Source organism: Sander vitreus, chromosome 13 (genome assembly GCF_031162955.1).
Source record: "Sander vitreus isolate 19-12246 chromosome 13, sanVit1, whole genome shotgun sequence".
NCBI classification, from domain to species: domain Eukaryota; kingdom Metazoa; phylum Chordata; class Actinopteri; order Perciformes; family Percidae; genus Sander; species Sander vitreus.
The window spans coordinates 30,144,794-30,165,897 of record NC_135867.1 but is presented as its reverse complement, the minus strand read 5'-3'; the positions used below and the strand labels follow the sequence as shown (position 1 = coordinate 30,165,897).

The 21,104-nt window shown below is 42.0% G+C and overlaps 2 protein-coding genes across 2 annotated transcripts in view; one reads left to right on the top strand and one right to left on the bottom strand.

Moving 5' to 3' along the window:
• The window catches only part of LOC144527451 (uncharacterized), a 160,608-nt gene that overhangs the window by 39,293 nt on the left and 100,211 nt on the right, over nucleotides 1-21,104 (top strand). The gene's annotated exons all lie outside the window — the stretch shown is intronic.
• Nucleotides 1-21,104, bottom strand: part of LOC144528158 (kin of IRRE-like protein 3) — a 125,347-nt gene that overhangs the window by 31,359 nt on the left and 72,884 nt on the right. Inside the window, exon 11 of the mRNA XM_078266634.1 lies at nucleotides 15,682-15,808. Coding sequence (XP_078122760.1) covers nucleotides 15,682-15,808 — 127 coding nt within the window. The remainder of the gene's footprint in view (nucleotides 1-15,681; nucleotides 15,809-21,104) is intronic.

The window sequence follows — 21,104 nt, the reverse complement described above, 5'->3', positions numbered from 1 at the left end:
TGAACTGTAGATTAGCTGTCTTTCACTGATGGCTTGGATGGTGTGTTGATCCATGGAAACCAAACCAGGATCAGCCAGATGATGTTGGGGGGGATTTCCATATTCGCTCTCTCTCCTTCTGAGACTTGAGATCATCTGATAGATCACCATGAGGTCTGTGAGAAAGACCATCTGCATCTGCACTCCGCTTGCCAGCACGATACAAAATCTTTAAAGAAAAGGTGGATAGTGAGGCAAGCCACCTATAACTGTTAGCATCCAATTTGGCTTATGTCAGAAGGTAAGTGAGAGGGTTGCTGTATGTCACCACTGTGAATTGAGTACCATACCATACAAAAAGTCACATATTTTCTGTCACTGACCATTTCAGGGCATGGAATTCAAGCTTATGAGCTGGGTAACAGGATTCACTATGGGAAAACCCTCTGCTGGCATAAGCAATTACTCTCTTTTCCCCTTCTTGTTCTTGATACTACACAGCTCCAAGACCTGTGGAGCTGGTGTCCGTATGAACGAAGTATGGCTTTTGGGGATCGGCAAAAGCAAGAACCGGAGCAGTAGTAAGTTTATGAATCACAGTTTCAAAGGCCTGCTGAGAAGCAGGCGTCCATCGGCCAAAAAATGGTTATTTGGGGTTCAGGTACTGTTCTCGGTTTAACATTGGTTTCAACTTTTTCTGTGATGGTGGATAACCAGACGTAAGATCATGTAGAGGTTTGACAATAACTGAATACCCCTTCACAAACCTATAGTACCCAGCAAAATCAAGAAATGACCTCAATTATTGTAGAGTTTTTGGTACTGGCCAGGTTGTGAGGGAAGAAATCTTATCTGGGTCATTTTCAACACCATTGCTGTGTTCCTTTCATGTCCACTTGTGCTGTGCTTTTGGTACCAATAAGTCCTCTTGGTAACTTGCATCGATGTGAAGTAGACTTTATGGGATCGTTTTACTGCAGCCCTTGTCTTGTTGGCTTGTTGTGGCACAGCAGTCCTCGTTGCTCTAGACTTAGGTGCATTTAACAGACATGGTTCAGGCCTTGGTGTGGATTGCGTCCTCTTCTGGGAAATAAGAGACGTAAGTTGGCTCTGCAGCTTGTCCATTTGCTTCCTGAGATCTTTAATTGTACTAGAGTCATACTCTGACTGTGTACAAGCACTGTGAATTCAAGTTAACTTGTTGCTTTGATGAGCTGACGCGTTTTTTCATGCGGTTCTCTTTTGATATTAGTCTGTCTTCCTCCGTGCGCAACAAGAATAACAGCTCGGAAAAGGATGAAGGGTTGTCTTTTTTTTGTTAAAGTTGTAAATTTGTAATGACTGTGTTATCCCAGCATCCACAGCAGAATTGCTTAATGAGGTGTTTTCCCGTTTCACTTGTTAAGATGCCTCCTCTTTTGACAACAGAGTTTAATGTGAGCTGCAGTCGCTGTAGGTAGGCAGAGGGTCTTTCACCAGGGTCTTGGAGTGTATTCAAGAATTGAGCAAAGAGCTTCTCTACATCCTGTACAGTGGCAAAAGCCAAGTCAAATAGACAGTTGGTAAGGCATCAGAACCTAGACCTTTAACCACATCAGCCTGTAAGGCAGACAAGCTAGGATCAGAAAGAAGTAATTCAATATGAGAGCGCCATGTTTCATAATCTGGGTTTAGGACATTTCACAGAAAAAGCACGCAGTCTCAGTGGAGACAGTGAGTGAGGGCTTATGTCTTCTTTTCTTACAATGTGTTCGACCACGACTCTTTGTATTTCAGGTGGGTTTAATTCATTTCCTGAAAGGGTAACAGGTCTTCTGGTACCTGAGGTATTGAATTTGATGGTGGCTCCTGCCAGTCAGACCCGGATGCTGTCAGTTTTGTTGGCTCAACTTTTTGAACTGACTCTTCAAAGTCACAGCTTTGCTTCCCCACTTGCTCAACAATCTTGCTCATCATGTCCTTTAACACCTCTGCCAAAAATCTTCCCACTATGCTTTGCTAGGTAATTTGTTGTGCAACTGCTACCAACTGTAGCTGTGTACTATGTTGCTAATGCTTTGACATAATACATGACATCTGGATCCTCTTCTAGAGAATGCTTATATGGCAACAGTGGCTCTAAAGTGGCTAAAGCAGAGCTATTCGAAAATTCGACGATCAGGTGTTTGTAATATTCACTGATGTTGTTCATCCACTTGGACTATTTTCTTAATAAACCCATATCTCTTCAAACAATCAAAAATGTCCTCAGCTGCATCTATATTAATGAATGAAATCAATCTCGCTATGACATTATCTGGAATATAGCAGGCAAAAAATTTAATCAAAATCGAAATACAATGGCATTCACACTTGTTGTACTCTTTTGGTCTAGAAATGCACAGAGATAGGTTTGTTTGGGAGCCCAATGTGTATGAATACCACTAACAGGACACACTGTTTTTAAATAAGGTATTGTATTGCAATCATAACATACAAAATAACATAAAATAGCCCTAATAAATACTTTTTTTTCAGAGTCAGTTAAAGCTTTAGTGCGTAACTTTTTGATATAAATGAACATCTGTTACATTCAAGCCATTGCCAAATGAGTTGATGCAAAGCTAATTAAGACTATCAGCTCCACACAACTCCATCTTTCTCAGTATGACTATGTTCAGAAGATTGTGTCGTCCGGTGACATTCCTGCACTGAAGCTAGAGTGAAGATAATGACTTCTTCTGAAGAGTCCATCATGTTTTTTTAATCTTCCGTGTCCTCCTTAGCTACTAACAACTGCATGGAGGAGGGGTGGGGATGGTGCGCGATCACGGAAGGCTTGTATTATGTGGACTCGCCAACAGTTTTGTTGTCATTACTTAGAATTCCTCATGGGGGAGACGGAAACTACGCACTATAGCTTTAAGTCTCTTAAGCTCTGGGATTTTCTTGTACATCTCTTCAGTGGGTGAGGTCATACCTGTTTGGCAGAGAACAGGTGGTAGATGTGGAAGGGACCTTGTCCTCACCACTTAAATTAACTTGTGGAGTTCCCCAGGGGAGTATTTTAGGTCCTCTCTTTTTTTGTTATATGTCAATGATATGCCGTCAGCCATAGATTGTAATTTGTTTTTATTTGCAGATGACTCAGCTATTTTAGTCTCTCATAAAGAGAAATCAGAGGTGGAAAGGCTGCTTAGTTTAGAACTCCTTAAAGGGGTGATAGAATGCAAAACCGATTTTACCTTGTCATAGTTGAATAACGACAGTTTGGTGGGTTAATAGGAAATACATAGAACCTCAAAATCCCATTGACACCCCTTTCCTCTGCAAATCTCACAATTTGAAACTGCTGCTGAAAACAGGCGAATCTCAAAAAGCTAAAAGTTGACGTAAGCATCTCAACTCCGAGTCTTTGTCACGCCCCAACATTTGCATAGGCTACACCACTGACCTGAGGTCAGCTTAGTCTTCTGAATCTAGCTAGGTCATGCAGATCTCCAGAGGTCCGCTATTTAATTACTAAATTCACTTCTGAGACTTTTTTATGCAAGAAATCAACTATGTAGAGGTCAAATATGGGCCGTTTTACGAAAATTGATGGCTAATTGCAATTTAGCTGTGTGTCTCAGTTCAGCAGGAGCTCAGCAGGCTAACGTGGCCGCCCGGTGTGTCCTCTTTCACAGCCCCCGGCTAGCTGTGAGCTAGATGGATCACGATCATGACCGAAAGCCTGCGGTGCTCCATACCCGCGCAAAGTCACCGTTTCTGGGTTACTGGACTACCAAATGCAGAGGCCCTGATGGAGCTCCAGGGCCTGCAGCTAGCCACGATCTTTACCCATAGGATTGAAGGGACACTAGCAGCTAACAAAACCCCTCAAATTCACAAGCTGTTATACAGTGGGGAGAACAAGTATTTGATACACTGCCGATTTTGCAGGTTTTCCTACTTACAAAGCATGTAGAGGTCTGTAATTTTTATCATAGGTACTCTTCAACTGTGAGAGACGGAATCTAAAACAAAAATCCAGATATCACATTGTATGATTTTTAAATAAATAATTTGCATTTTATTGCATGCCATAAGTATTTGATCACCTACAAACCAGTAAGAATTCCGGCTCTCACAGACCTGTTAGTTTTTCTTTAAGAAGCTCTCCTGTTCTCCACTCATTACCTGTATTAACTGCACCTGTTTGAACTTGTTACCTGTATAAAAGACACCTGTCCACACACTCAATCAAACAGACTCCAATGTCTCCACAATGGCCAAGTCCAGAGAGCTGTGTAAGGATATCAGTGATACAATTTTAGACCTGCACAAGGCTGGGATGGGCTACAGGACAATAGGCAAGCAGCTTGGTGAGAAGGCAACAACTGTTGGCGCAATTATTAGAAAATGGAAGAAGTTCAAGATGACAGTCAATCTCCCTTGGTCTGGGGCTCCATGCAAGATCTCACTTCGTGGGGCATCAATGATCATGAGGAAGGTGAGGGATCAGCCCAGAACTACACGGCAGGACCTAGTCAATGACCTGAAGAGAGCTGGGACCACAGTCTCAAAGAAAACCATTAGTAACACACTACGCCATCATGGATTAAAATCCTGCAGTGCACGCAAGGTCCCCCTGCTCAAGCCAGCGCATGTCCAGGCCTGTCTGAAGTTTGCCAATGACCATTGGATGATCCAGAGGAGGAATGGGAGAAGGTCATGTGGTCTGATGAGACAGAAATAGAGCTTTTTGGTCTAAACTCCACTCGCCGTGTTTGGAGGAAGAAGAAGGATTAGTACAACCCCAAGAATACCATCCCAACCGTGAAGCATGGAGGTGGAAACATCATTCTTTGGGGATGCTTTTCTGCAAAGGTGACAGGACGACTGCACCGTATTGAGGGGATGATGGATGGGGCCATGTATCGCGAGATCTTGGCCAACAACCTCCTTCCCTCAGTAAGAGCATTGAAGATGGGTCGTGGCTGGGTCTTTTTTTCTATTGTGTTTTTATCTGTTTTACTTGTTAATTTTGATTATAAGTTGACTCCTTTCCCCTTTGACCTCAATGTTTTAGTCCATGTGTTGCTACTCCCCTTCCATCTTAAGGACCACAGTGAAAAAAAGCCTTTGGGCTTCATTGTGTTTTTATCCTTTTGAACACCTCTTGTTGATTGTTGTTCAATAACGTTTTCAATCAATCAATCAATCAATTAATCAAGTCCAAGCAAAAACAAAAGTTTAGTTCATTCTTGTGTTCAGTTCAAATCATCCTACCACACACAGTGGCAAGGAGGGGTTGGTACTCCATAATGAAGATAGTCCACATCCACAGTTCATGGGTAGCTCACCATCATAATATACAGGTCCATCTAACACAAAAAACTGACCGTTGACTGCAGAGTAGTCAAACAGAAGAATGCTTTTTAACACCATATTCAACACATCAATCAGCTGGAGCGGAGTGAGTGAGGCAAAACAGGCAGTTACCTAAATTGACCCAGATATTTATACGGTTGAAACGATGCGGGACTGGTTAAATTATTGTTTCGTTTTTTAACCTGAGTTACAAAATGCATTCTTTCCTCGGAGATCCCTCAGGGCCTGGCCTGCTGCAGTTTAAAGAAACAAAACGAAGTCAAAAGATTTTCCTTTTAAAACATATTTAACGAGCATATTTGCAGGGAGCCTGAGCTCTAACTAATGTTCTGCATATGACAATAAAGAACTTGAAACTAAATAAATAACTTGAGTCATGGAGCAGGAGAGATGGAGTTAGGTAATTACATTTTATGTTGATCTTTTACAAACCTCCATGTCACCAAAGATCATTACTCATCATTATACTTTTGTTTCTGAAAATAGTTGCATTTACTCTTTACCTGCATGATATACAGGAACCAGTGGCGTAGGCAGAAACTCTATTTTGTATTTTGGGCAGTACAAAAAAATAATAAAAATAAACCCAAACAGCAGAGGTGTTAACACATTGCATGACATAGCATACTTCAGTCTTGTATAACGTACTTGAAAGCAATACTTGAGTAAAAGTACCAGTATCCTACCAGAAAATGACTGGTAGAAGTTAAAATCATCTTTTAGAATATTACTTGAGTTAAACTTGAGTTATGTAAAAGTCTTAAAGTATCTGATATTTACTGTACTTAAGTATCAAAAGTAATTAACTAATATTAAATGTACTTAATTATTAGAAGTAAAAGTAAAAAAGCTAGTAGTTAAGCATAATATTCAGGGTTAATATTCAAGTTTTTCCAGGACTTTCCAGGAAAAATTTAAACGGTAAAGGACCAAACACTGCAGATTTTGAGAGAGATGACATCACAAAGTAAATTTTTTTTTTTTTGATAGGAAGAATCTTTCACTCCAATGTACGAAAACATTTCCTGCAAATACGGCCAGAGGTGTCTAATGTTACGTGGTCAATGTTATGTGTTCATCGTCTGTTACGTTGCCGGCAGTGCCTGCAGCAAGTGTTTCTATGACGTTATCAGTTATAATGCTTCCTCCTCTTCTTTAGTTTTGGTTTTGGCGCTTGGCAACAAACAGGCCAGCAGGTCACAAACTGGAATGGAGCGTGCATTAACTTGCAATCTAGGAGCAATGATTCGCCAAACTGCTTTGTTGCAGTCTAAACATCTTTTTTAAAAGTCAGTATATTGAAAAGTCTCCTGTGCTTACTATCAGTGATCTGACCCTCCGGGAGACCAAGTATCAGGCACAAAGGATCCATCCGTATCGGGACACCAAAGATACATTTTTAATAAATCGTTTTTAAATTCCCCCCCTTTTTTGTGCTGATTCGAAAATTGAACCTATCTGTGACTCAAAACCGAGACCCGTGCACCCCTAGTTCTGTTAAGATTGAGAATTTGTTGTCTCGACTTTCCACCAAATATAATATCAATAAAAATATCAATAATGGTATCGATAAAGACTCGGATCGTTAAGCATTCTCTAAAATGGTATCAATATCAATAAAAATTAACAATCCCCTTCCCTAGTGGTAACATTACATCGGCTGAAAAGCAGCCCAGCCCGTCTGCTTGTCGGAACTATAGCAACCAAATACGTTCCAGAGGCTTCCTACAACTTGTTTCTACAGTTCCGTTTTAATCAGAAAACAAATTAAACACACATAAGTCAACAATAAATCAAGTTTACATTTACAATATTTGAACATTAAAAATAAAATATATTTTGATCAAACTTGGCTGGGTGGGCCAGTGAGTAATGTGGGAGGGCCAGTGCTGCCCAGGCCCATTACTGGCTATGTGCCTAACAGGAAATGTCAAATATGTCCTCTAACAAACAGCTTCTTTTCTGAAAGTTTGTTAAGACTAAGCCAAAGTCACGTGTGAGCCTCAAGTTGTGTTCAGTCTGAAAAACACTGCTTGAACTTGTAGTAGCATTTGTAATTATGGCCCGAGCACAAAACTGCCAGGTGCCCAACGGTCCATATCTTTTTCTGCTCCAATCACTTTCTCTCGTCTGCTCACACCCCATCTCCCTTCTCTCTCTCGCTCCAGTGGCATTCCCAGAAGGACCTTAAGCTGTCCCACTGACATGGGAGATGAGCTGGCGCAAATATCTGAATCTTCTCTTGAAAACTGTCGCAAATTGGCATCGCTGCTGGTATTAATAGCTTTGAATCAAAATATTTACAGCCGTTTATTTTGCATTTTGGTGTTGTTTATTCGTCACGCTCCCGGTTTGTAATGGCCTTAACTCGTGCCTGCAGTGTCGCATGGTTAGGAAATTCACAACTTCATCAACCTGTGTCCCGCCAGTACCTCCGACATGCCAGGAGGGGCGACAGTCATCGTTGCATGCAGCTTTATTTCTTTATTTCACTGGGATCTACCTTTGTAAAACATATTGCAAGGCATTTACATTTAAGTTGTGAAGTCAATTATGTGGATTTGTCTGCAAGGTTGACATTATTTTTATTTTCTTTTTTGATCAAATTTTTATTTTATTTTCATTCAAACACAAAACAAATAGTGATGTACAGCCACTGAACATACCGTTACATCAATCCCACCCCTCCCCCCACACACAATATACATGGAATGAAACATCATAACTATAAATATATATATATATAATATATATATTTAGATCAGGTACACAGTGTGAGCCCTTCAATGCTTCAGCCGTAGTGAGCCACATATTCACATTGGCCTCTTTGGCCCCATTTATGCAGGCTGTCGACAGTTCCATATACGTGACATCAAGAAAAGCTAAAAACCATTGTCTGATGGTCAAAGTGTGAGGGGGCTTCCAGCATACTGCAATCATCTTCTTAGCAGCTGTTAAACCTGCCAACATTACACGTTTCTGACGTTCAGGGACTCGAAGTGCCGAAAGATCATTTAATAATAACACTGGTATGGTCACAGGCACTGTCTCCGAAATGAGTGCCGTCAGCTCAGCGGCCACACCCTGCCAAAAACCAGCAACGGGAGGGCACTCCCACACCATGTGAAGGAAAGTGCCAGTGGTTTTTAATGTACACAGGGGGCATGAAGGGTCATTGATAACGTTCATAAAATGTAGCTTACGAGGGGTCAGGTAGGTCCTATGTATGAAATTATGATGAATCTGCTGGTGGTCAGGATTTCGAGAGGCAAGTTTGATATTGGCCCACACCTTGTCCCAATCAAAATCCTGATCCAGTCCGGGGACATCACCCCTCCATAATCTGTCTACTGGGAGCGTTCTGTAGGTGGCCTCAAGCAAGTATAAGTATAGAGTGGATACCATTCCCCTCGCAGCTCTTTTAGTAATGATCAACTCATGAAGTGGATGTGTAGGCAGCGGATGCTGCCAAGGTACACTGCTTTGAGAGCTGCTCTTAGCTGTAAATAAACGAAAAGGAAGTGCCTGGCAGATTGAAGCTATTCTTAATATCTTGAAAGGAGCGTAAACCATCTAAGCCGAAAATATCACCCAAAAACTGTATCCCTCCCTTGTCCCACTGAGAGTAGGTGATAGGTCTCCCCCCAATCAGTAAACCTTTATTATTAAAAATTGGAGACTGCAGGTGCCATCTACAAGATATATCACAAATCCTTTCCACTGAGCGCCAAACCTGGAACAGATGGGTCACAATGGGGCCGCAATGTAATTGACTCTGCCTTACAGGGATATTTGCAAATAAAACATCTGCCACGGGTGCACCATTCTTTCTTCCATTGTACGCCAAGAGACTGCTGCCTGGGAGGACCAGTGGTAGAATTTAAAGTTGGGCACCTCTAATCCCCCATCTAATCTCCTGCGCTGTACAGTGGCAAATCTAAGACGGGGTCTCTTCCCATTCCAAATTTTGAAACGGCTGCATGAAGCTTACCCCAGTATCCAGTAGGGGGAGAGAGGGGGACCATGGAGCTGACAAAATGTATTCTGGGCACTACATTCATTTTGATAATAGAAATACGTGCCTGGAGTGAGTTGGGCAGGCTGGCCCATCTTTCTAAATCACCCAAGACTTTGTTTAGTGTCTCAGTATAATTGTGCTTCACAATAAGATGTAGAGAGGAAAATATTTCAATGCCCAGGTATTTAAAATGTGTAACTGAAGGAATATTGGAAGGCAAAGCAGAGGTCTTGGCCGCTTTATTCAATGGCAGCAGAGCCGACTTTGACCAATTGATTTTGAATCCTGATAGCGCGCCAAATTCATCCATCATTGATAGAAGGTAGGGGGCAGACCGCAGCGGGTCTCCGGGAAAGACTAAAATATCGTCAGCGTAAAGTGCCAGGTGGTGGTGTGTGTTATGAACAGTTATCCGACAATATCACGATCATCTGCGCCAAGGGTTCAAGCGACAGAGCAAACAACGACGGGCTCAAGGGGCAGCCTTGGCGTGATGATCTAGATACTGGGAAGAGAGTGGAACAAATGTTACCTGTAAGAACCATTGCAGAGGGGTTTGAATATAGCAACTGTATCATTTTTATTTTCTTCTCCAAAACCCATCGCCCCCAAAACCAACCACAAAAAAGACCAGTCAAACGCCTTCATCGCGTCCAGGGATAAAACAGCAGCCGGAGTTCTGATGTCTGTCGTTGCATCAATTACATGCAGGAGTCGGCAGATATTGTCAGAGGCCAGGCGCGATTTCATAAAGCCGGTCTGGTCACAGTGAACTAGTGATGATATATGAGGTTGCAGGCGGCGGGAGATTGCCTTGTAATATATTTTAACATCAGCGATCAATAGACTAAGGGGCCTATAATTACCACATTCTGTTGGGTTTTTATCTTTCTTCAGCAGTAAGGTTAATACTGCTATATTGGCATCCCTAGAGAAAGCATCTTTCTCTATTGAAAAGTGGATCATACTGAGAAGCAACGGGCCAAGGAGGTCCCAAAAGGCTGCGTAAAATTCCTGTGGTATGCCGTCAAGCCCAGGGGATTTGCCCCTTTGCATACTGAGCACAGCCTTTTTAAGTTCTTCAAGAGAAATCGGTGTTGCTAAATAATTCGCCTCCTCCACTGCCAGACAAGGTAACTTCAATCGAGCCAAAAAGCTGTCACATTTGTCTTTGTCGAAAGATATGTTTGATTTGTACAGGTCAGAGTAAAAACTACAAAAGTATTGTTGATCTGCGTCAGGTCAGTGGTGACAGCTCGTGACTCTAATTTGACTTAAGAAATATCTGACAACTGCTCATTTGACCTGATCTTCATCGCCAACAGGTGGCTAGGCCTTGACCCATGAAAATAATACCGTTGCCTGGTCCTGTGGATTAAGAACTCTGACTGGCGTCTAAGGATGATGTTAATATCTTTTTTGACCACCTCACACTGTGAGACTATCTGTTCTGAGAAATTGGCAGACAACACAGATTCTAGTTTTGCTATTTTGCATTCCAAATCATGTAACTTAGAAGTCTGGGCCTTGCGCTGGTTAGAGGCAAACAGTATGGCATTACTCCTGATGAAACCCGTAATTGAGTCCCAGAGTATTCTAGGATCCTCAACTGAGTCAACATTGTACTGCAAGAATTCCCTAAGCTTTTCTGTAAATTGTGTCCTAAATTCCTCCTGTTTCAACAGGGTTGTGTTGAGGCTCCATTTTGGTGCTCGAGGGGAAGTGCTGTTGAGCATCGCTGAGCAAAGCACACCCTTGTGATCGGAGAGGGTGTGCTTTGCTTTCAAAGCAAAACAGAAGGTGTTTTAAAGCAAAACATTCAAAAGAAGTCATCCCTTCAATACTTAAAACCAGATGCATAAACCATGCAGTAAGGGACTGCATATAAAAATGTACTGAACTATTTAAAATATCTGAGATATACAACACACAATATGGTTTAACTGTGATTCCAAGTATAAGACTAAGGTAGCTGCCTTACCATTGTATGTGTTGGCTGTACCAGAAGTATAACTGAAACCTGTCTGCCCCATAGTGTGAGGAAAGCTCTTAACGTGTAAAAACAGAAATGCTCCTCAGCTAATCCTGTGTGATAACATAAAGCTATTGATCAATCAAGCCTACCAGGAAATTATTGCGGCGAAACGGTAGAACACTCAATTAGATCGATGAAGATAAACATTGCCCACTTATTTCGTAACAGAAGACACCACCTTATGACAAAAACAGCAACTCGTAGTGACTGGGGATTATCTAGAATTGTGATGAGCAAATAAAAAATAAAAAATATATAGAACAAAATAAATAGAGCAACTCAGGTTGTCAATGAAAACAACACAAAATCCCCATGTGTGGCTGTATTATAACAAGGGATTAAACCTGTTTCTAGGAAGATACCCAGACCTGAAACTAAACAGTCGCTTCAATATAAGGTCAATAAAGTGTTATGTGCATGTTACCTTATTTCAGTGTTAATTATAGGCCCACAACTCGAGCAGATGCTTAAGGCCAAAAACAATAATTGAATGTGAAAAAGAAAGAAAAGATCGTCCACCGTAGTCCGTTGTGGCATAGAGGGTTTTCACAACGCGTCATCAGACCCAGTCATGTTGGAGGTACTCCGCATCACAACAAAGCACAGGCACTGAAGTAGATCCCGAACGGTGTCAAGGAAAATGGTTAATTATTGCCGTATTTTAGGTTGTACCAATAGGTCAGACCGAGAAAAACATTTGGAATATTATCGACTTCCAAAAGTTATTAAAAACCAGGGAGAGGAATGCCAGAAGTTATCAGAGGAAAGGAGGCGCTTGAGGTTGGCAAAGCTCAACCAGGATCTACGAGGGAAAACTCTGTCTCGTTTGGTCTTTGAAATGAAAAAAACAAAACTATTGAGAGTCACTTGGCCACACCTTGAGTATTACAATGATATACAGTTAAGGTTAGGTTGATTAAAGACGTTATTGCATTACCTTCACAACACATTGGTCGTTAATGACTTGGTACTGCGTTTCCCTCACCCATCCACACATCATCTGGTTATAAGCCTCTAAACTTTTGTAGGATTTAAGGTCTTCCGCTGTGTATGGGTTCGGTGAGAAAACCAGGTAGTTGACTATATTGGGATATGCAACTGAAGGAAGAATCACCGGGTCGCCATGGATCCAAGAAGAGGGAGCCAACTTGTAGGGATCTGCACCGCCAGTAAACTGTAATTTCTCAAAATATTGCGACTTTTTTTGTGGTGTTGACCCGTGTGTGCCGGCTGACTGCCTCGCTAGACGGAGCCCATGGAGACCTCTCTTGCGTCGTCATCGGTCGGGTGTTGAGGAACTCCTCTGCTTCTCTGGGGTTGTTGAAAACATGACAATCTGACCCATCTTTGACTTTCAGGGTCGCCGGGTAAAGGAGAAAAAATTTGACTCCTCTTTCTCACGCGGTGTCCATCGTCGCGCGGTGTCCATCGCCTGGGTGAAAGCCTGTCGGCACTTGACTGTGTGGTTACTATAGTCAGCGGCAAATCTCACTCTCTTGCCTTCAACGGTGACTGGGTCCTTCTTCGCAGCTCGGAGAATAGCCTGCCGCATCGTGTAGTGGAGGACGTTGAAGATGAGAGTGCAGGGCCTGTCTCAAGCAGGCCGTCCATTGTAGATCCAATGGGCCCGCATTATCTCTGGCTGCCCAGTCTGGAGAGACAGGAACCACTCCAGCATATGAATGTTGCAGCGTCTGTTCCTGTCCTCCATGTCTGCAGGAGGACAGGAACAGACGCTACTATGCAGCACCGTCTCGTGGTTAGCAACTGCCAACCACCTGTTTTCTTTGACAGTGCTCTTCAGAGCCGCAATATCTGCTTTCACCACACCAATACTCGCTGACAGCGGGGCCAATTTAGACTGAATCGCGTTCAATTTATCCTCTGTGCCTCTACCTATTTCGTGAAGTTGAGCGAACTGAGGCTCCAGATATTCACGTTGTCTCTCCATTAGCGTGTCTGCAATAGCATCAAGTGCAGTAGCACGAGATCCTTTGTTCGACTTCGCGGAGGCTCCACCTGCACTGTTCTTTTTCCCAGATTCCGTAATTTTTGTCCCAAGTAATTAAAAGCGCCACAAATATTGCATAAAAATAGACTTGAAGGGATAAACTAGTTAAAAACGGGGAGATTAGGGGAAGCGCGAAGAGCCTAAGCCGCCATCTTGTCCAGCCGGTCACGTGACCCCTGTTGACATTATTTTTCAGTGAACTGCGGCCATCGGTCAGAGTGGAGATTAAGATGTGGAATGTGGCCATTATAAATCAATGATATGCAGCCTCATTAACAGTGACAGCTGTGCTGCAGCTCCACCCTGTCCAAACTCATCTAGGGTGGATTTTTAGTCTTCCAATGGTAATGCTGATATTCCAATTGTGATAAAGCATGTGTTGTGTGTGGGTGAGTGTTTTTTTCTGTGCAAAATTGTCCCAGGAAATACTAACCAGATCAGAACAGCAGAGGTAGGAACTTTCATAAAGTGAACAAAAACAGAATCACGTCACGTCATATATTTATTAGGGCTGTCAATCGATTAAAAAATGTAATCTAATTAAGTTTTCAGTTTCATTGAACGCACCGTCTGTGTTGTTTCTCCGACGGCAGCTGCAGATTGTTACATCCCGGTGTTGAATCCTCTACAGTAAAACACAGTCACACTTTACACCGTTTAGTGTTAGCTGTCAGCATTTTAACCGTGTTTAATCCAGCTACTAGCTAGCGGTAGGCTAACGTTAGCTGCTGTTGAGTATAGTGTTAACTAGCTAGTGGTAGGCTAACGTTAGCTGCTGTCAAGTATAGTGTTAACTAGCTAGCGGTAGGCTAACGTTAGCTGCTGTTGAGTATAGTGTTAACTAGCTAGCGGTAGGCTAACGTTAGCTGCTGTCGAGTATAGTGTTAACTAGTGTCACGTGCAGCGGTCTGTTTCAGAGCATCAGAGAGAAGCGCAGACATATCAGTGGCACCAGATTTTCGTCTGTATGCAAACGTCAATATGGAATGGATAAATCTGCGTTATTTTTTCTCAGATTAATTAATCGAAATTAACGCGTTATTTTGACAGCCCTAATATTTATCCTACTATATATATATATATATATATATATAAAAATTCTCCTAAATACTGAGAAGAATAGTATTAGCTTAAAACCTATAAAACTGTTGTTTTTCCAAAGGAAAAAAATAAGAATTGTACTATGTGTATGTATCTTACTATATGTAACTTTTAAATGTTTCTGGAACTGTGTCATTTTTAATCTAATGATCATAAATGACCTGTAACAGCAAATGAGATTAATAGTGAAAAGAACGCTATTTTTATATTGTTTTTATTAATGCCTCTGCCCGGGTCCGATTTTTCCCCCGAAGTCACAAAATGATTTGCGGCAGGTAGACGTGCTACAGTAACACATTCTGATGGGTCACAGATTTCGGCGTAACACCAGAAAAGCCTGTGTTATTGTATCCAGCCAGGTAAAAGGTAGCAGGAGAATCTTTATGACTAACTGTATGCCTAACTGTATTTAGATTTTATTTTATAAGTTATCTGTTTATGTAGTTATGGCTGATACTGGGTAAGGCCCATCACAGGAAAGAAGGAAATTAAACGAAGAACAACAAAAAGCTACAAGGGAAAGTGACACACGACGGATGGGCTTTCACCAGCTTTTATTTATTTTCGGTCCGTGTTCGTGTTGGCCTACGATTTTCTTTTCACTTGTCCCCCTGTACCTGTGTAAAGTTTCCTTAGGTTTCATGAAATGAGCTTTATTAATCTAAGTTATTATTACATTTGTTGCTACAACAAACTCCTAATGCTATGACTCGTGACACCTTGACAGTGATACCTGGTTTAGCTCAAGATACATCCAAAGTAGGTTAAGTTACCGTATGCAACACTTGTTGTTGATTTTCTGTCCGAGCAAAACATTCATATGACCTCATGGTAACGCTAACTCAGTAATCTACAGTGGGTAATACAGCACCGTAAAGAAAAGACCTTTAGAACAGCAGGTGTGGTAAAAACACTACCGCTTTTGTCCAAAGCGGCCGCTAGAATCAACATAAACTGAAAGTTACAAATAGCCACTTTAAGTTTGAGATTGTAATGAACCCTACACAAAGATTTAAATTGATGTCAGCACAATGCAGAGTTTATTGATTTATTAGCATGTCTAGATTCTTCCTCCTCAGCACCTCAAACATCTCTGTGTAATCTGTGCATTACTTTAGACGGGACCAAGTGCTGTGTGGACAAAGTGCCATTCCCATTCAGTGCGTAATAGGCCATTGTTCTTACCATTCACAGTGAGCGACATCTCCTTCTCCCCGGCACCCACTCTGGGGACTACGGCCCGACACACATACTTCCCAGCATCCTCCGGCTTTACTGCTTTCAGTGTCAGAGTGTTCTTGTTGCTGAGCACCTGTGTTGTGAGGGAAACAGTTTCAACGTTTGGAAGAGACACTAGTCATTTCTATCTAGTTATAGAACCAGTGCTCGAAGTGGGCCGGTACTCACCGGTACGCAGTACCGGCACTTCTACATTTTACTCTTAAGCGTACCTGCACTTTTTCTTGCGTACCGCTACTTCTCGCATGTAGCCGGTACTCTACCACTGACAGAGAAAGCGTCAGTGTCAGAGAGATTGACCCTAACGTTACATAAACTACACTACCCAGAGGGCACTACGTGACTTACCTCAGTTTGGAAAAGCTGTCTGATGCCTGCAGCCTGACCATAACAGATTTTTCACTGCTGAAAACATAGAAACTAAAAAGAAGTGTGTGGAGTTTGTAAGTCGTTATGTTAGCCTGGCTTCAGAAAGGTACTAAAAGAACGCGTGTGCCAGAGCCAGACACATCAACAGAGGTCCAAGTCCAACCAGAAACATCAGGTACAATTCATGAGCTTCAAACTAACGTTAACGTTGATGTGAGTGGAACAGCTAGCGTTAATGAGGAGTCTGCAGCTACCAACCTTAACGTTACCTTAGTCAATGACACCAACAATTTGTAAGAGATGCTGCACAGTTTGCAGGGTGAAAAAAGTGACAAGCTGAGAAATTTGTGTTTTTAATTTTTCATGTGATTCAAAGCATGCAAAAGTGCAGGGTGATTAATTTGGTTCTAGTTTTTATCAAAGGTTAAGGTAAACTTTATTATACCAAAGATAGGGAAATTTGGGTTTATGCTGAACACTATCAGCTACAGCAGGAACAGTCACGGCATAGTCTGGATCGACAACAATTCACTTACTGGATAATCACCGGAAGATCCCCTGCCAGATGTCCCTTGCCTTGCAAAACTCTGTTCGTTTAGGGAAACAACAACAAACTTTGAGCTAGCAAGCTACATGCTGAAAATGTCAAGTTTTAAAGAAAATGTGGATGGTGCAACAAGGCGGGCCTGCTTGGTTCTTTCAGGGAATGATTGTAAAGATTTACAAAGAATATGTTTAGGTCATTTCCTCTCCAACTGGGATGTTTTGGGACTGATTGGTGGGATTGCTGTGGACGAAGTACACACGGTGAGCCATGTATCAGATCATTTAAATAGCTCACGTTACTGTATTGTGTCAACAGTTAAATTCAATTTTATTCATAGTATCAAATCATAACAAGAGTTATTTCAAGACACTTTACAGATAGAGTAGGTCTAGACCACACTCTATAATTTACAAAGACCCAACAATTCCAGTGATTCCCCCAAGAGCAAGCATTTAGTGTGACAGTGGCGAGGAAAAACTTCCCTTTAGGTTTAAACCTCAGGTGGTGAGGAAAACATCCTTTTATATTATAGTCACAATAAAGACAATGGAACTATGACTAGAAATAGTAGTTGTAGTAGTTCATGGCGTAGCAGGGCACTGCAGGGTGTAGCAGGGCACTGCAGGGTATATATATTATAGTAGTAATAAAGTTAATCAAACTATGACTAGAAATAAGATTTGTTTTATATGGGCCTTAAAGGATATATCCTGATAAAAAATAACTCTGAGATGAACCGAGAAGTTAACTTCATTTAATATTGTATGTGGCAATTTCTTTTGCGAGATGCAAATGTTCCTCGGCACAGTGTCTGACAGCATTGCCACTTGTTTGACAGTTCATTTGATAAACATTAAAGATGCCGACATAACAAAAACATAACTTGATGGGGGGAATGTCAATTAGCTCAGGAAACGCTGATCCTCTTATGCAGCCTGTTTCCAGCGTCACTCAGTCCTCAGACTGACGCTAGTCTCTCTGTTTCACTTCCGCTTTGTGAGCTCCTTGACACAGATAAGCCCCCCAGAGCCAGGTGGCCATTGAAACTAAGCTGAATCATGACGTGCCAATATGTACCTCAGTTTTGGGGTCATGATTTATGGTGTCAGGATTATGTCATATCTCTGCAGACAAAGCAGACACTGGCGGGTGGCTGCTCTGTGCGCGTGCTGTGCGCGTGCTGTGCGCATGCTGCGTGCTGCTTAGTTTCATACACGCAGGTGCCATTCTTTCCCTCTCCCTGTGTTTTGTTTCACGCTCGCAGCTGCCTGTTCTCGATTGTTGAATTGGTGCGCGAACAGTAATATCTGCCCGTGTTAAACAATATAATTAGCTCGTGAGCATGTTTTATCGCGCTCGCGAGATATGACATAATCCTGACGCCATACAGTTCGGCATGTTTTTGGTACAACAGAGAAGGGGTGTCTTATGCTCCATCATAAGACGCTGACCTGTTGATAATTCCTAAACTAGGCTGCAGCTTGTACTTGTATACAGGGCAGATAGCACAATGAACTGAATAAAATGCACTCAAGAACTTTGACCATCTGCTTTAATTAGGTATTCTCCGATTGTGGTCACATATCCGCAGCGATATATATTATTAGTTCTTACTTTGGCACCGTCTGAATCTGCTGTGAGAGGCCGCCTGAACGCGTTCAGCTAATCGACACATTCGAGTGACACGTGGTGAATGAAAGGTTTGAAGTGTTTTTACAGACAGACCTAACTTGAGCTTAACAATGTTGGCATACAGTTTCAAAACAATGGTTGTCCATTGAGCTTGACTAACGCAACTAAGTTGACTAGCATGCTAAAGCTGAAACACAACAACCAATGCCAAAACCTTCCTGGGTAAAACTCACACTCCAGAATTTCTGTTGCATGCGTGCGTCAGTGAGTCAACATAAATAGACTTTTTTGACGTGTTTGGGTCACAGGGTGTACGAATCCAATGTCACTTACCAATTCAGTACCGAAACGATTTCAGGATGAATACATGTACCCTGACAGCCCTAGTTCTTTTTATTTTGAAATAAAACATTGGTTGACAGAAGTTCAAAATCACAATAGAGAATGAGAGATTTTTGAAAATGCAATTAATTGAAACGTAATACCATGTATTCACAGTCCAAGACAGTTCGATTTCTGCACATCTGGCTACAATGACACATTTGTCCTTTCATTTAGCATGTGTCTAAACTACAGGCAAGGCCGGAAGTAACAAATTACATTTACTCTCATTACTGTAACACAGTGTGTCAGATACCGATGCAAAAATCACCCTTTAGCGTCTGTATGTAAAGCACACACACACACACACACACACACACACACACACACACACACACACACACACACAAAAATGTAATGCGGTGATGTTTCCTCAGAGTACATTTTACTATTTTAGCTAACCTAATCTTTACTTCTTAAATGGCAACTATTAAATAGCATTTTCAGGATAATACTTGTGTTTTGCGTTTGTATCAGAACATGTTTACATACTTTAATGAATAAAAATTAATTAAAAAAACACTATTTTTCTCATATTGCCCATGGCTGCTGCACCTGTATTCACCCTCAGTATGAGACGCATCTGTCTCTTTAATAACAAAGCTCAGTCTGCTCTGATTGGCCAGAGTGTTTCCTGGAATCTGAGCTCCACTGCAGCCCAAGCCCCCAGGAAGAGCACCATGTCTAAAAGCCACCATGGGGTTAGCGGATAACGGTGGTACTGCACCCCATGGCCCAGAAAGACTTTTCCCATTGACTTTGCATGGCGAAAGAAACTTCTATATTTCAGCGGATAATTTTTTTGGGGGTACATCAACTTACCAGCCCGAACACTTAAAGGATCCTTGTTTAAAACGTCACGTTTTTAACATTTGTAACATTCACTAGTAGCCGAATCCAGAGTTATTAAACTAGTTACGATGCACGCGCATAATGGACGCAAGCAGAACCGCGGGACTGAGCCCGCCTGCTCACATGACTGTTCTCCCGAGGTCCTGTAGCTGTAATAATGGATATAGCTAATGGTTATAATTCACCATGTGTTCTATTAATACGTCCATGGTATTATCTTATGATACATCCGAGGGATGTATGTATGCTGTAAAGCCTGTAACGTGTATGTAACATACGTCATGTTACATGTTACCCAAACTGGCGGGGCTATCGGCTAGTAGCTAACATCAGGGGTACCTAGCATGGATGTATTAAGAGAACAGTAACATTATAAATAGCTATATGCCTACATAATGTTACTACAGACATAGTGATTACATTGTCTTGGTTCTCTCTTAGATGAGGGCTGTATGCTGTAAAGCTTGTAACGTGGATGAGGGATGAAGCCATGGATGAGCTCTGTTCACGAAACTGCAGGCTAACCTTAATAGCTAGCTAGCGCTAGCTAGTAGCATGAAATAATTAAATCTCCTTGGTTGTCTAAATACATCCATCGTTTATTTAGATAAGCATGTAACTGTAAATGTAAACTGAGAGAGGGTCTGGGAAAGGTTCATTGACAGTTCATTTCCAAAAGGGCGTCACCAACGGATGTCGCTCAAATGCCTCTGGGCGCATTGGATAGTCCAACCAATCAGACCAACGATCCGGGTGACGCTGCACCTCGGTAGCCGTCATGTTGAATGTAAAAAAAAGCTGCTCGCCGTCGCTGCGCTATCGTCGTCGCGTAAAGCCTGCCTCAACGGTTGTGATTGGTGCCTCGATTTTGGGGACATTGGAAATGGGTTTGAATGGGCTCTTCGCCAGACTGACTTGCAGAGCAAATCTCAAATTTGCTGGAAGTTTTTTCAGGGTTTACCCAGGCTAATGTAAACCATCAGGAACAACGAAAACACAATGTTTAACGAAACATTAACGAAAACGGCAAGTTCATGAGTTCGCCACTTGTAAGAGACACGAGCATGTTGCTACCGGATGCTACGACAACACAAATTGTTGCTGGTGCGCATGTCCATTGTGACGTCATGGGCCAGTCAACGCAGAAGATCTGAGCTCCATGCTTTTGAGCACTCTCATTGGAATGTACGGGGCTTCACGCTGAACACTGTATCCAGTTCTCTTAATACATCCATGCTGCAGCCTTGCTGTTGTTTCACTAGTAGCAGCTGGAGCTACTGCAACGGAGGAGCCATATAGCAGGGCTTTGTACTTGGCTTAAAAACCAAATACTACACAACCGGACATGTCCCAGCAGTAATTTGACCAAGAAATAGGAGAGAAATGACCAGTATTGTCCACCAAGATTACAGATTGTAATGGAATGAAGCAGCACTTTCTACCGTCAAAAATCACAGATAAAGGCTTCTGAACTACCCAATCGGACATGTTTCAGCAGGAATGCGACCCAGATAAAGGCTTTTTAATTATCAATTAAAAAAAAAAGTTTACCTCATTATTTGAAAAACCGACATTATAACATTGTAGA